The 14734-nt window shown below is 38.1% G+C and overlaps 1 protein-coding gene across 5 annotated transcripts in view; it reads right to left on the reverse strand.

The window, feature by feature from the left end:
- Nucleotides 1-14734, reverse strand: part of CACNA2D3 (calcium voltage-gated channel auxiliary subunit alpha2delta 3) — a 386651-nt gene that overhangs the window by 94175 nt on the left and 277742 nt on the right. For all 5 annotated transcript variants that reach the window (XR_005981759.2, XM_002192832.6, XM_072935079.1 and 2 more), the window contains 3 exons: nt 13716-13787; nt 12873-12953; nt 8748-8822 (listed from right to left, as the gene is read on the reverse strand). Coding sequence is in view for 4 of the 5 variants with exons in the window: in XM_002192832.6 (XP_002192868.2) it covers nt 8748-8822; nt 12873-12953; nt 13716-13787 (228 nt within the window). In the remaining variant the exon portion in view is untranslated. The remainder of the gene's footprint in view (nt 1-8747; nt 8823-12872; nt 12954-13715; nt 13788-14734) is intronic.

Raw genomic sequence — 14734 nt, forward strand, 5'->3', positions numbered from 1 at the left:
GCAGCCAATATAATTAAATCTCACAAGAATAACATATGAGAGGATAACATCCCATTCATTACTAGGGCTTAATTTCTCTAGCTGTGTTTTACAAGTCTTTCATTGTGGCTGAAGATATATCAATATTATCTTTAATCTTCACAGGGAGGAACTACATTTATTCTCTGTGGCTGCACCAATTAACCAAATAAACCAAATAAATCTAGTCATTCTAGTAGAGAAATGGTTCCAGCCACGCTCTGAAATACTGAGAGCTGAACAGTGTTACAAGGGACATGAGCTGGGATCATCTGAGTAGAGCAAACAGCTCCTGTACTCATTCCAATGTTTAATTACATCCTCCCTCACAGATGTTGAAGAGCTTCTGGGCTATACTGCATTCTCAGACATGTGCAGACCCTTATTTAGGACAAGAAAAGTTGATCTTGTGTGTCTGACAACAGAAGCAGGCTTCAAACCCCAGGCAAACCATTAGTATCGCATTATGGGGCTTGTATTTATTTTAATCGTATAGATTCCTCACCTTGCACTCAGAGAGCAAAAACCACAAGCAAACAAATGAAGATCTGAAAAAAAATATCCAAATTTCTGCAGAAAAGAATCAGGAGCATTTGTGTCTTAAAAATTCATAAAAGAAGACACAAAGCCAAAATCCCAATGATCAAGCAAGAGTTAGGCTCTATAAGCATTCAAAGGAATTGCAAGTGCACTTAAATGCATTTAGGACTAGAAATAATGATCTTCATGAAAATATCACCTTACTCCCACAGTAATTTTACATTATGCTCATGTAAACAGGGCATCAAACACCAGTGCAAGCAGATCAGATATAAAATACTTCATAAAAGTAATGTTGAAATGTCCATTCTCTTCCAGCTTGTTTCTGGTTTTATTGCTTAACTAATTTCTTAGTAAAAGATATTCATGGACACTGAAGCAATTCCCCAGGTTTTAAAAATAACATTCATCTATACCTTCTTCTCTGGTAGCAATCCTAATCTAACTTTTTATCTCTGAGGCTCCTGGGTAAAGTTTAAAATGCTGACTGAAGCCTGAAGCCAAATCCTTCTGCAAGATTACCATAAAGCATTGAAAAAAATCATTAAGGGACTCATTGGGAAGGATAGAAACTAGGAATTCTACCAAATTACTCTGACTTAAGTACAGGAGAAAAAGAGCTAGATTTAAAATGTGTGCTGCTAATCTTTGGCTTGTATAAAATATGAGGTGATATTATATAGACATTAACCCCAGGGAGGAAAAAAATGCTGAAAAGTGTTAAATATCTGGACTGCAAAAGAAGAAACTTTTGGTCTGCTCAGAACTACAGGATGGTTCTGACTTATTGTTTGTGAGAAAAAACAATGATTTGGTTTTTTTCATTAGAATGAGCTTTATCATATCTTACTCAGTATCTTTTGTTTGAGACTGGGCCAGACTCTTACAGCATTGGATGATTCAAACCTGCGATGTGTGTTGCTAAAGACTGAGCCACATTTTTCACCACCCTGTACATGACCATTTACATGTGCCATTATTAAACTCTTTGCTTTGATTTACTTTTTTTTTATTTTTTATTTTTTTTTAACACAAGCAGTCCCAATCCATCTGCCTTGAATATGAGCAGCCATGTGTTTATAGAGTCAGAGTGTAGCAATCTGATCAAGGACAGGGCAAGCTACATCTTAACAGCTGCAATCTTGGGTCTAAGGTGATTGGAATTTCTCAGACGTGCTCCATCTGGATAATGGGGAGGTGGGAGAGAGGAAGTTGCTGTGATAGCAACCTTGGAAGCATCACCAGACTTTAATGAATTTTCTAAGCCACAATGTGGAGTCATCCGTGAGAAAAGCACCTAATAAAAACCAACAAAAACCTAGAGAGGTAAAATAATTTCAAGGAATATCTCTCCATTGCCAAATTATTAATGTGTACCAAAGTAAGGAATTGGGTACTGAAAAAACTCCTCCAATTTTAAAGCATAGCATCCTTCAATGAAGTTTCATCTTTGTGAACTAGCACTTCAAAATTTGGATAATGTATTAATCTCATCAAGTGTATTAATCTCATCAGCCTTTGAGACTTTCTCAAGGCTGAGAAGATCAGCCCCTTTTTGTTTAGAGAAGACAAGTGAAAATATGCAAATATATTTTGCTGAGCTTGAATTCTACATAATAAAATTCTGCACAATAAAATTCTTTCTATAACTAACTTGCACTAAGCCATCCTACAAAGGTATTCTTATCTACAAAGCTTGATAGGAAATCTTGAATGAAGAAATATCAGAGGAAAAGCACAATTAACTAAAATTACACACTTTTCCATGCAGCTTTAAATAAACAGGCAGAGGTTGTAAGCACTGTCTTGTTTGCAGTTCCCTGGTCTGGGCAGTTATTCAGCTCCCTCCCTTCCCTCAGACCAGCTAAAGCTGCCACTTATTTATTGTCTGGGGTACCTCTGACTGCCATGCAAAGCCTGCAGCTTTTGGGGTGGCAATTGCATCAGACCTGACTTCCTTCACCAGCCCTCCCAGCACGAGCTGCTGCTCTGTCCCACTGCAGGGACTGTGCAAGGGGAAAGTGTGATTTAAAAACAAACACATAACTAAAACAACAACAACAACATAAAAACCAATAAGCAAACCAACAATAGAAGTAAAAAATCCCCTTCCCTCTTTACCTGCTTATAATCTGATAATACAACATCACCCCCAGCGACTGAGCTTTCATTCTCCATGTGCTACTTAGCTCCAAAACATTCTGCTTGGGGATACATGTGAAGTAGCATCTTAATCTAAATCACTGTTGCTTGGCCTTTAAGCTCTTTATTTCATTTGGAATACTTTTTTCTCTGCTCACATGATCCTGTTTTGTCATTTGTGGTACTTGAATATCACAGTTTCCATCCAGCCTGCAACTTCAAATGGTTTCTTATTGATCTGCACTTAGCCTTGAATCTATAGAACACTGATAGGTGATCAGTCAAAACCAAAATTTGTTTCAAACCTCACAAACGAACAAACCTCCTTAGTTTAATATTAAAAAGGTAATGCCTTGATTCTCTTAGGAAAATAGGGAAAACAACTTCCATGTCCAAACACAGATTTTCATGACCAGCCTATTATTTAAAATGTTAATCTAGAATTACCTAGGTTATGGTTGGTAGTAAAAACCAGTTATTTTGGATTGATTCTCCATCCCAGATAGTAGTGAAAAATTGCTGAACTATAAAATTTGCAGAAATACTGCAAAGAGAAGCTGAAAACAGGAGTCATGTCATTTTCTAGGGAAAAGAGAATAATGTAATTCTAGGTTTCCAGGCAGAGAAAAAGTATTAGAAGTTCCATGTACACAGGAGAACCCTCTAGCAAAACAATAAAATAGTTCTTATGCCACATGTATTAACTAACTCTATCTACTCACCCTCCTAATATGTGTTTGCTTTTCAAACAGTGCACTAATGTTTAAAATTGTAAAGCAATATGGAAATACACATAGTGAAGTAAAAGTCAATACAAAATACCAGCTTTAAGTCCTACACCTTGAGCCTGACCAAGGAGTTCATCAGCTGAGCTCAGGTTCTCAGGTGGATTGCAGTCAATTATCACAGAAACGTGGATGTGATTTACTCCACTGAAGAAAACAACCCCTCTATTTGGGATTTTATTTGCATTCTCGGGATTTATCATTCGGGATTATGTAAAACTGGCAGCTGCTTATAATTATTTGGGGTTCGAGTAGAAATAATTAAAAACATCTGCCTTTATCTTAATACTACCAGACTTAAACCCATGAGCTCAGTTATACCTAACTTCAAAGCTGAAAGCAAAGAATAAAAGAAAGCTTCGCATATTGCTAACAAATTTTCAGTGATTCATTTATATGTACAACCAGTTATTCAACAGCCTTCAAACCTTTAATTATCTTTTAAATATATGTAATTTTGCACTTCTAATTAGATAGCAATTTAATGCTCCCACAGGGATTCAGATGGGCTGTCTTTTTTGAAATGTAAACTCCAATAGGAATAATCATTGGCATTCAAGTGATTGAATTCTTCAGTTATTTAAATGAACGTGAGGCATTTACACTGCTCAAATCATTTAAATATTCTGCTGTCAGCTACAGCTGTAGAGTTTTATGGAGTCAATGAATAAAGCAAGGGTAAGTGTAGGTTATCTCACGTTCCAGGCGGGACTCCCCAGAGAGAAATGAGATTTGCTGCTTCTGAAAGGCTAACACTGCTTAAGTGGGGCATTAATGTTTCCCCTGACACTCGGATTTCTCTGTTTTCCTATATTAGGAGAAACAAATTTTCTCAAAATTTACAGCTACAAAAGACTTAATACCGATCTAGAATCTTCAAACACTCCAGGTCCTTCAGCTTAACGCAGCACAAGGTGACAGCTGGCATTCTGACATCCTAAGGATGAAATGGGAGCTCACTCAGGCACCTGAACCACCAAATATATTTTGTTGAGGGCACTGCAATATTACACAAAGGCTTTGATTTCTAGGTGTAACTTTCCCAATCAAGGCTGATCAAGTTAAAGATGTGTATCCTTGTATAGAAGGGCATCAGATGAATTAATTTACAGTGGTAAGAGCATTCACAAACAGCCATTCATAAACCCCATTACAAGTCTTACAGAGCTTATTTTGAGAGTAAGAATAAATGTCTCAATCTTCTCAGAGATGGAGGATTTTGATTTAAACCCAGAAATATTACAAAATCTTTATTAAGCAGGGATGTTATTAGATTAATTCATAAATCAGAACACATTTTTAACCTCAGATTTATTTTTAAAATGGTAGAATGTAAATAAAAGATGCATTTTTATTCAAGAACATATGCATTTGTCTTTAAATGCATATTTTCTTAAGAAACTCAGCCTCCTTGTTCAGGAACTCTGAGTATTCTACCCTAGTAATTACTGAAAAAACACAAACCCTGTTCCACTCCCTGAACAAAAATACAAATCCCATTGCTGGCTATGAATCAAAAAAGCCATGGACCTTATAAAAACTGGTAGCAACCTTGCTATTATTTATTGAAAACCACAGACACATCAGAGCTGAGAGGCAACAGCACAAACCCCTTGCACCAGATAAGGCTCACAACGGTGCTGATCTGTGACTGTGGCTGACACTCATTTCCAGGGACATTCCTTGATTTCTCTGCAATTCCACTGCACTTCCCTAAGAAAGCAGTTTTCCTCTGGCACCAGCCTTTAACAGACTGCAGAATGACAGTGGCAATAATGGGCAATTAACCACAATTAATATAGTGGCTGTTTTCAAGGGCAGTCAAATGTATTTATCCCTGGTTTCTCATTTTTCCTTTACATTCAGTAAACTCATTTATTTGGTAAACTGCAACATCATCAACATGACATATTTTCATTTTAAAATCTAACAGTATAACACCGGGCACACACAGCAAGTGTAAAGAGATTCCTGAAAAGCAGATCTGCCATGATCACAAATGAGGAAGACTGTGTCCTCACGTGCCCATTTCTATGCAGGTAGGGAGCCTCATACACCAAGTTAAGAAAAAAATGAAAATTCCCTTTTGAACTCCCAAACAATTTATTATTTTTTTATTAGCAGTAGGTAGTGATTTTCAACAGAATATAAAATTACAAATTACATCACACAACTGAAAATATTCTCTCGTGGAAAATAAAATACCTCTCTGTAGAAATATAGACTTTTAGTCAAACTCAGCATATAGAGGCATTCTGATGTATTAAAGGAGTATTTTAAAAAAGGATTTTCTCATCAGCTATGCTCTGTGACATTCCCACTGGGGTGTTTTTGGTAGGGGAGGAAGACTTAAAAGAGGCATAATAGAGGAAAATGTGCAATGGATGCTCTTCGGTTATGTGACAAAAATAAAAATAAGATACAATAAGATACAATAAGATACAATAAGATAAAATAAGATAAAATAAGATAAAATAAGATAAAATAAGATAAAATAAGATAAAATAATAAAATAAAAAGTAAAGTAAAATAAAATAAAATAAAATAAAATAAAATAAAATAAAATAAAATAAAATAAAATAAAATAAAATAAAGAAATAGAAAGCGGGCCGCAATCCCGTCGCGGAGGGGAGGCTGCGAGGGCGGCGGGCGGAGTTCCCGGGGCTCCGCCGGGATCAACCCCGGGATTTTCCGAGGGGTTTTTTCCACGCTAAATGTTGTTTCCAGAGGTAAATTTACCAATAGCTACGATGAGTTATACACATATATATACACATATATACACAACATAAAGTACCTGCTCCATTGCATTACATTTTTAACGCCGGGAAGGCCGCGGGGGCTTCCGGGGCTCCGCCGGGATCGGCCCCGGGCCGGGGCAGCGCCCTGGGCGGAGCTGCGGCGCCACCTGCCGGCCGCCGGCCGCCCTGCAGCCGCGGTGTGCCCCAGCCCCTCCTGAGGGACCCCCGCTCTGAGAGACCCCCGCCCTGAGGGACCCCCGTTCTGAGGGACCCTGGCTCCCCGCCGCCTGCTGCATCGCTTGTTTGCCGCGACTCTTCGCCCTGCTCATGTCCTGTGAAGGACGGAGCCAAGAGGTTCTTTCTACTCCCTCTGGGGCACGGTGGCACCTCCCGGGGCTGCCCCAGCAGCCGCAGCCGCTCGGGAGCCAGCGAGTGCCTTCCTCTCCTTCCTGCAAGCCAACCACGGGCACCCAACCCGCCAGCCCCACCGAAAGCCGAGTTTATTAAAAAAAAAAAAACAGCAGAAGAATCAAGAGATGAAGTCTCTCAGAAAAGCACTGTTAAGTATAAACCCAATAGTATAATCAGGACAAAAATGCAGCCAGCTGAATGAGGACACGCCCTGCTCAGGGTTAGGTAGAGCTCAGCTGCAGCAGGAAGCATTCTGTGCTGTTTGCTAGCCCAAATCTCTGCTGTGTCCCAGAAGATAATTCCTTAAAAAGCAGCTCATCAGCTCCAGAACTACAGATATGGGGTTAGGAAATCAGGAATTCAGTAATATTCTAGTTTTACATGAAATATAACAACAGGATAAACCAGAGTGGAACAAATCAGTACTCAATGAGACATGAATGTAAATCTAAGACAGAAATAATTTTAGAGAGAATCTTTAGTGAATTATCTAATTCCAGATCTATGGCCTATTTTCACATAATTATTGTCACGAATTCCATGGAATATTACAATGGTATCAGGATTTGGCCTGCAATATTAAACCAAAGGCCCAGGCCAGCAATCACTTCACTCTCAAAAACTCCACTGAAGTCAACAGAAGACTCTCATTACCCACCACTGACAGAACCCAGAGGTAAAAATGACTCTTCCAAAAACCTGAAATGCACACACCATGAGTATATCACAATGAGTTCCCCTAGCTGACAGCTTATGGGCTACTGACCAACATTTTGATTTTAAAAAGAGATTCCATTGTATAAGGTAATGAAGTAAGTGCCTTCAAGATGTACATTTGGTAAGGGATAGTAATAGCAAATAACCTTCTGCCTCACTAAAGCAAAACATCAGAAATTAGGGAGTGGGTAAGACTCTCTGTCAGCCTAACTTAGAGCTATACACAGGTCCTGGACCTCATTGCCCTCTGTTTTATAAAATATCTATTATATACTGAATAAATACTAATCATTTTGAAATAAGTAATTTGCCCAAAGATAAAGGGACACTACAGCAAAGAAAAATTATCTTGTGATGTAGAGAGAGAACTTTCATTTAAATACATTCCTGTAGCTTGCAAACCTAGGATATCAGATTTACCCATTGAAGCATCCTTGTTGCACTTTCCTAAGTTCCACTCCAGTTAAGAACCAAACTAAGTGCAAATATAAATGTTAATTTAGTGTGCAATTCCTGGCCCATATCTTAGAAAGAAAAATTATTTTGCTTGGTGAAGACTTCAGATATGCTAATGACATAATAACTCACTCTTGTCAATAATTTTATTTTCAAATTAAATTATCCAACCAGTTAATATTTCTGTTTTCTACTGAAACATTGTTGAAATTGGAGATAACTTGGAGTTCCTGCATGAGAAACACATGTGGCAGCCATGTGGCCACAGCAGTGGAACCATTAATGCCAGTGCTTTGCTAGGAGCCAGTGGTGATGGAACACTTGGCAGGGCTGTTCCTAAACAATGATGCAACCAGGAATGCACCAGCCCTCTGGGGTGTTAACTTGATAAACATTTGCAAAACAGTCACTTTATTTTTCTTGCTGTGATTAGTGCAAACAAGATGATAAGGGGAAACTAAAGGTAAAAAATTACTGCTATTTCTCTTTTAGTACAGAAAATCCCTAGTGCTCCTATTTTGCTTAAAAAATATGCTTTATTGAAATTTCTGCACATATATTAAATTAACTTTAACACTTTAGCATGAAAAATAGGGGTTATTACACAGCACTAGAGCATTACAACATTCCATTTCAATGTAAAATGAACATAATTATAGCAATTTTTGGCTTTGCTATTTTGCAGTAATGGAGGTCTGCATCTTTTGCAGAAGCAAGTTGTATATGTATTTTCCTAGGGGTTTTTTCATGCTAAGTGTTGTTTCCAGAGGTAAATTTACCAAGAACTATGATGAGTTATATATACATATATATACAATATAAAGTATCAGCTCCATTGTATTAAATTTTTAATGAAGGCTATTCACACTAGGAAAAAAAACCAACCAAATGCAACACATACAGCTAAATAAAACAGATAAATAAATAGCATTCTTACCAAAGGCCTGAGTTCTGGATGAGTCAAAATATATCCATTGTTTGTAATTGCAAAAGCATATCCATGAATTCCTAACTGTTAAAGTAAATGAGAAAGAAATACTGATTAGCATGGTCTACAGTAAACCCTTAAAAAAAGCAGGCAATAATTTGGCTATCCAGGGCTCCTGGCATTCACAACCCTTATCCATACAGTGCTTTGCTATAAAACAGGCAAAGATCTGTGACGTTTTGGGCAAATGAGAACCTGTCAAGTGATGAATTCAGCACAGAGCACGATTTTACACTGTCCCACAACTCTGCTACCCGGGGCACTTGTTCCTATGTGTGATAGAGTCAATTAATTATTATATATTTACATATATAATATAGCTATATATGAGATGCCATAGCTTGTGGCATTCAGAACATGGGCCAGGGCTAAGAGATACTGGGATTTTACAAATTCCCCATTCACAGGAGTGCACAGCTTTCTTCACTTGTTGTCAAAGAAGCACTTAACTCAAAGATAAGCAAAGCACAGCTACAGTGAGAACAGTGACCTGTCATATATGATATTTGCATCTTCCCATTTTAAAGGCTCTCTGCTAATTCCAGTTCAGCTGGAGCCACAGAAGGCAGATATTTCTACTAAAGAGTCTCCTCTATGTTTTCATCTTTGTACTGAGTGGAACTGTGGCAGATTCCCTGAGAGCAGTGAGATGCTTGATGAGGCCTAACAGTGCCCAAATTTATCATTGTACTTATTTAAATAAAAATACTGGTCTATTTAATAAAATGATTATTACACAGCTGATTACATCCACTGAATGCAACAAATGTGCCTTTAAATCCTCCAAGTGGTCATTCAAAAATCCCTTCTTAGCATAAACCGGCTGCTAATGTAGACTTTTTCTACAGGTTCACTATGTATCTTTTGACATGCAGAGAGAGTCTTCCTATCCTTCTTTACCCATTTTTTTTAATTCTTCAGGCAATATAATATTCTGTGTATTTTCATGTAAGCATCTCCATTACACTGAGGTATTAAATACCAAAATAAAAAAAATTTAAAAAATGGAACTTGAAAGTCCAGCACTATCTTACTTTGATATTTGCTTTACAGCTCTCACTACTAAATCTTGTTATTTAACTTGAATGCATTCTTAAATGCTTTGCTGAAGTGGGTCTTTAGGAATTTGACTGACACAAAACAACTTGAGCAAGGCTGAAAAGCCAGAATCCTTTCTAAGAGGCAAAAGGGAGATCAAGTTTATCGGATTCTGTGATTTTCTGGAAATATAAACCAGACTATGATATTATGGCAAGGTCACAGGTAAAACATACCAGGTTAATTTATAGTGTCTCTGTGTGAATGGTTGTATATGGTCAACTGTAACTGCCACACAGAAGATTGTTTCATAAATTAGTGGTTTTCCTATAGCAATAAACTTCAGTGAGAGCAATAGAAGGTGATACGTTCTTGGCATCTCTTCATAAAGGAGGGATAACCAAAATAATAACAGTGGACATATTTTAACTATTATAGTGTGACAAGGGAATGAGCTGTTGGCTAAATATCAGATCTCTAGTGCAATTGTCTGTGTTGATAACTGCAGAATGACATCCAGGCAATGGAAGTCAGGTAAGGAAACAAATGTGGGTGGTATTTTTCACAGGAAAAAAGCATTTGCATGTTTGAGGCCTACACAGGATCTGAGGGTGGCATTTTATCATGTTCTGTGCAATGTGTGAAACTGCAGACTCTCTGCAGTGTCTGAGTGATACTACCATTTACAGCAGCACTGCCATTTTAAACCTTGAATTCTGTCTCTAAATCACAGATTCAGAAACAAAGAAACCTTTTTTAGCTGTCGTAAAATGTCACATGGAAGTCAAGTATTACCAAATCCAACCCCACTTTACTCAGGAGAAACTGCCACTGACATCTGGGGATGCTTAGTCAAGGTAACAACTGCTGAAAACAGCTTATTGCTATTATTCATCTTCCTCAGCATAAAATCCACCTCATTCAAGCTGAGAGAATTCCAGGCCAGCAGACTTCTATTTTCAACCATCATTTTATGTCCCTGTATGAATTTTTTGTCATGTGTTGCCTCTGCAGGAATGGGTCCCAGGGGTGATTTTGCTCTTGCAATTGCAGGTTCTTTGTTTAGGGTATGTGGGACTGGAAGCTATAATAACTCAAGTGATCTCACTAACCCAAATGCATTGCATGATATTGGTGCCTCCTGTAATAATCCTCTCCTGCAGTACATCCTGCAATATAAAACATACCTTCAAATAAAAATCTAATATTCAGCAAAAGGATCATATATTACTTCCACAGAAAACTAATTCTTAAAAAACTTCTTTTCTGAATCAGTCTTACTGTGTTCCAATACCCATTATTTGGGCCTCCCACTCTTTCTAGATTCTCATATTCAGACTATGTCCAAATCTCACAGATTATTTAGGAGTAACATCACTATTACTTGGCTTTTCCTATCCAGCCATGCACAGCCAAGCTTTTATTTCTGCAGGCACCACAACATTGCTCTTCCTTCTCACTACAAATGAAACTTGCTCTCCCCACAGCTCCCTACAGGCAGCTCCAAAGATTGTGTCATTACTCCAAATTTGGCAAAAGAGCAAATTGTGCTCCTTTCTCCTCTACCTTCTATTGATTCAGTACTTCTGCATGCACAGAAGTGTAACATCTTTTTAACATTGCTGTTAGCAAACTTTAGTGCTCTGTGCCCTGAGAGAGTTCCCTGTTATTTATTTGAGCAGCAATGTCTCTGTCACTGTGCTCTAATATCAGTGTGGAGTCACCTGCTGCCTCTTCCCATAGCCTGCAACATTTTTCTGCCTGGCACAGCCTTTCTGTGCTGGTTTGCACAGCCTCTTTCCTTGTGGGATCCAGGTCACAGGAATTTACTCCAATCCACCTTATCAATATTATTGCCACTTTTCTTTATGCATCATTTTTATCAAATTCTTGTTTAATTTAAACCTCCCAGTTACTGTATATTGATCCAGGAAATCATTTGGTAAATCCTAATGTATTCAAATTAGAATTAAAATTGATAGGCGGAATTTTCATGTGAGAATATTGGAAGGCACTCAAAAGTCAGTTTCTTCCTCCACCCTCTTAGAAATCACTAAATGAGAACATGGCAAACAATTAAGAGATAATTTGTATGATATACAACTTTCTGCTCAATACAGGTGCTGTCAAAATGCAGATATTCCAGAGGCTGGGCTCTTTAGCAAAGAGTGTCTACAATACTGTGTTACATGCTTGTTAGTCATGCAAAAAAATCCACTAGGAATTAACTGGGAAATATTAATTTAGTTTTCATTTGTGGATAGAAGAGTACTATAGTAAAACATTTCAGACATGGAGAACTAGTGAAATACTAATGTACTACATCAAATTTAAATGAAAAGTAATTACATTTTGTGTTTGCCTGAAGCCTACTTTTACCGTATGCAACACATTTCACAAGAGATATCGTCGTTCAGATTTTGAAAATTTTTATGATAATTGATTTCAAGACTTTTACTGTAGAGTTGTCACTGGCTTTGGAAAACTAAGTGGAGGAAAATATTTAGCAAATACTGGGCAGGAAAGAAGGAAGCACTAGTCTGGTTAAGCAACGTGCCACTTTCTTTAATTCCAGGAGACACAGTACTGGGACAGGATTACACACAAGCAGGAAACCTAAAGCCACATTAAGGATAGGTTTCCATTAAAAGTCATGCAATTTTTCAGCATGATTCTTTTGGGTATTTTGACTAGAATTCTGGCTATATTTCATAGTTTGATAACTTCATTGATTTTATAATTACATTGATTTTAATAGGGACAGTATTTAATATTACCCTCTAGACCACGAAATGTGGTCAGTATTTAAAAATATTACACTCTGATCAACAAAAATGGGAAAATCAGGCCATATTTTAACTTAAGTTTTAAAAATGACACTTGATCTCAGACACTACAAAGGTAAAATTCCTGAGGAAAATGGGTGAAATAATGGAGCTATGCAAGTATAAAAAATAACAATATATTAAATGAATTATGTTAAATTTGAGGCGTTATACTGAACATAAATAACATATACACCATTTTGTGTATTACCTTGTATTTTGGAATAGTTTTTAAAAGCTCTTTAACTGGAACATCTGTGCCAACTACTCCCAGGAGAATCCCTTTAGACCTCTGAAAAGAAGAATAAAAGATGCACTCAGAACAACAATAATAAATAAGGATTCTCACCACTTATTCTACCTTACAGCTACACTGTGAAATTGAATAGATAACAGACAAATTATTTAAAAACTGGGGAGGGCAGACACCGGTACAATTCAGCTGATCAAGCAGTAATTAAATCAATAATATTGCTCCTTTCTGCTTTAATTACATTTCATATAGAAAAGGCATGCAAGGTTTTGACAGCTGGTGAGTCCCTCTACTCAAATAATTCATGTGCAAATAGGTTTTAAATTAAAAATATGTTACTCCTTTCCCAATTTCTCCTATCATTTGATAAACAAAAGAGAGAGAGGAAGCATTAAGGGGAAAGTACACTTAAGTTTCTTTAACAATTTGTTGAATTACTCAAGATAAATAGATACATACATAAGACATAAAACTAATTAATTTTTTTATTATATCAGAGCAAAGAGGAAAATTATATAGAATATTTGCTACAAAAAAGTAATACAGAAGTAAGAAGGCCACAGGGCCTAATGTCATCTGAGATTTTCCCTTAGACATAGGGTTTTATCATTTTACCATGGTTTCTTGAGTATCGGTATTTGGGATTATTTGTGTGCATTTTTATGCTAATAAAGGGATACTAACTGCAAACAAATAAGAAGAAAAAAATTTAAGAGTCGGCTAAAATCTTATTAGATCCCTGAAAGCAACTTCACATCAGTCACACCATTAGTATATGACAGAAATAATCTGAGTACTTACAGTCTCATTTTGCTTACTAAATACTGGCATGGCAACAGTTGTCATCAGCACCAATCCCTGATCATCAGCAAGCTATATTTGAAAAAGAAATACAATCTCTGAGAACTAAGGGACAATTAGAAGCATGTGATTACAGTTTTCAATGCCATTATTTCCATTTTAAATGAGATAAGGCAGTTTGCCCGAATGACACTGATGCAGTTGGAGCTGCAGTCAGCCCAGCCCCATCTGAGCTGACCCAGCTCTGCCCATCCCGGCCCCTCCAGTGCAGGGAAGGAGCCTCATCCTCTGTCCCACTGCAGTCTGCCATGGGAGAGAGGGGCTGGGCTGGCTCTGGAAGCAGCAGGAACAGCAGCAAAGCAGCTGGAGCTCTGCTCCACATCCTTCCCACTGCCACCTCTGCCTAAGTCGCCTCAGGCTGTTTTCTCCCAGCAAAGGGCAAGTGGCCACGAGCTGTGTGGGTTTTGTTCTGGTCCAGACCAAGATCTCAGCTCACACAACAGCACAAAGGACGAGAGCCAGTCAGGATCACAGGAGCGCCTTTGCTCCAGCTGCTTTCAGTTTGCTGGACAAAGAGGTGCCATGAAGCATTAGCCCATTCTGCACATCAGGCTTCAACGCATTTTTTCAGTTTAGGGAGAAAACAGATCTCCTGACCTTGTTCCGTTCAAGAGAAGCATGCAGGGTGTTTATCACTGGCCACAGGACAGTGAGAGGGCTCAGATTGTCTCCTCCTCTTTCAGATGAACCTCTGCCCTGAGGCAGAGCCTGGCTGGGTGCTCCAGACCAGCACTGCCCTGTGCCCGTCCATCTTCACCAGCAACGCGTGACAGACAACTCTACCCGGGGTGGAGAGTTATTGTTCAGCTCTTTCTGTCCCCAGGGACAGACATTAAAGCTGAAGAGGTTTATCCAGCATTTGAAAGTGTGACACAGACAGTTATGACCTCAAGTGGAGATTCTGTAGAACACAAATTCTGCTTTGCTGCGCCTGAGTTCAGCCAGTTGTGTGCAGCAAC

This window comes from Taeniopygia guttata, chromosome 12, assembly GCF_048771995.1.
Source record: "Taeniopygia guttata chromosome 12, bTaeGut7.mat, whole genome shotgun sequence".
Taxonomy (NCBI): domain Eukaryota; kingdom Metazoa; phylum Chordata; class Aves; order Passeriformes; family Estrildidae; genus Taeniopygia; species Taeniopygia guttata.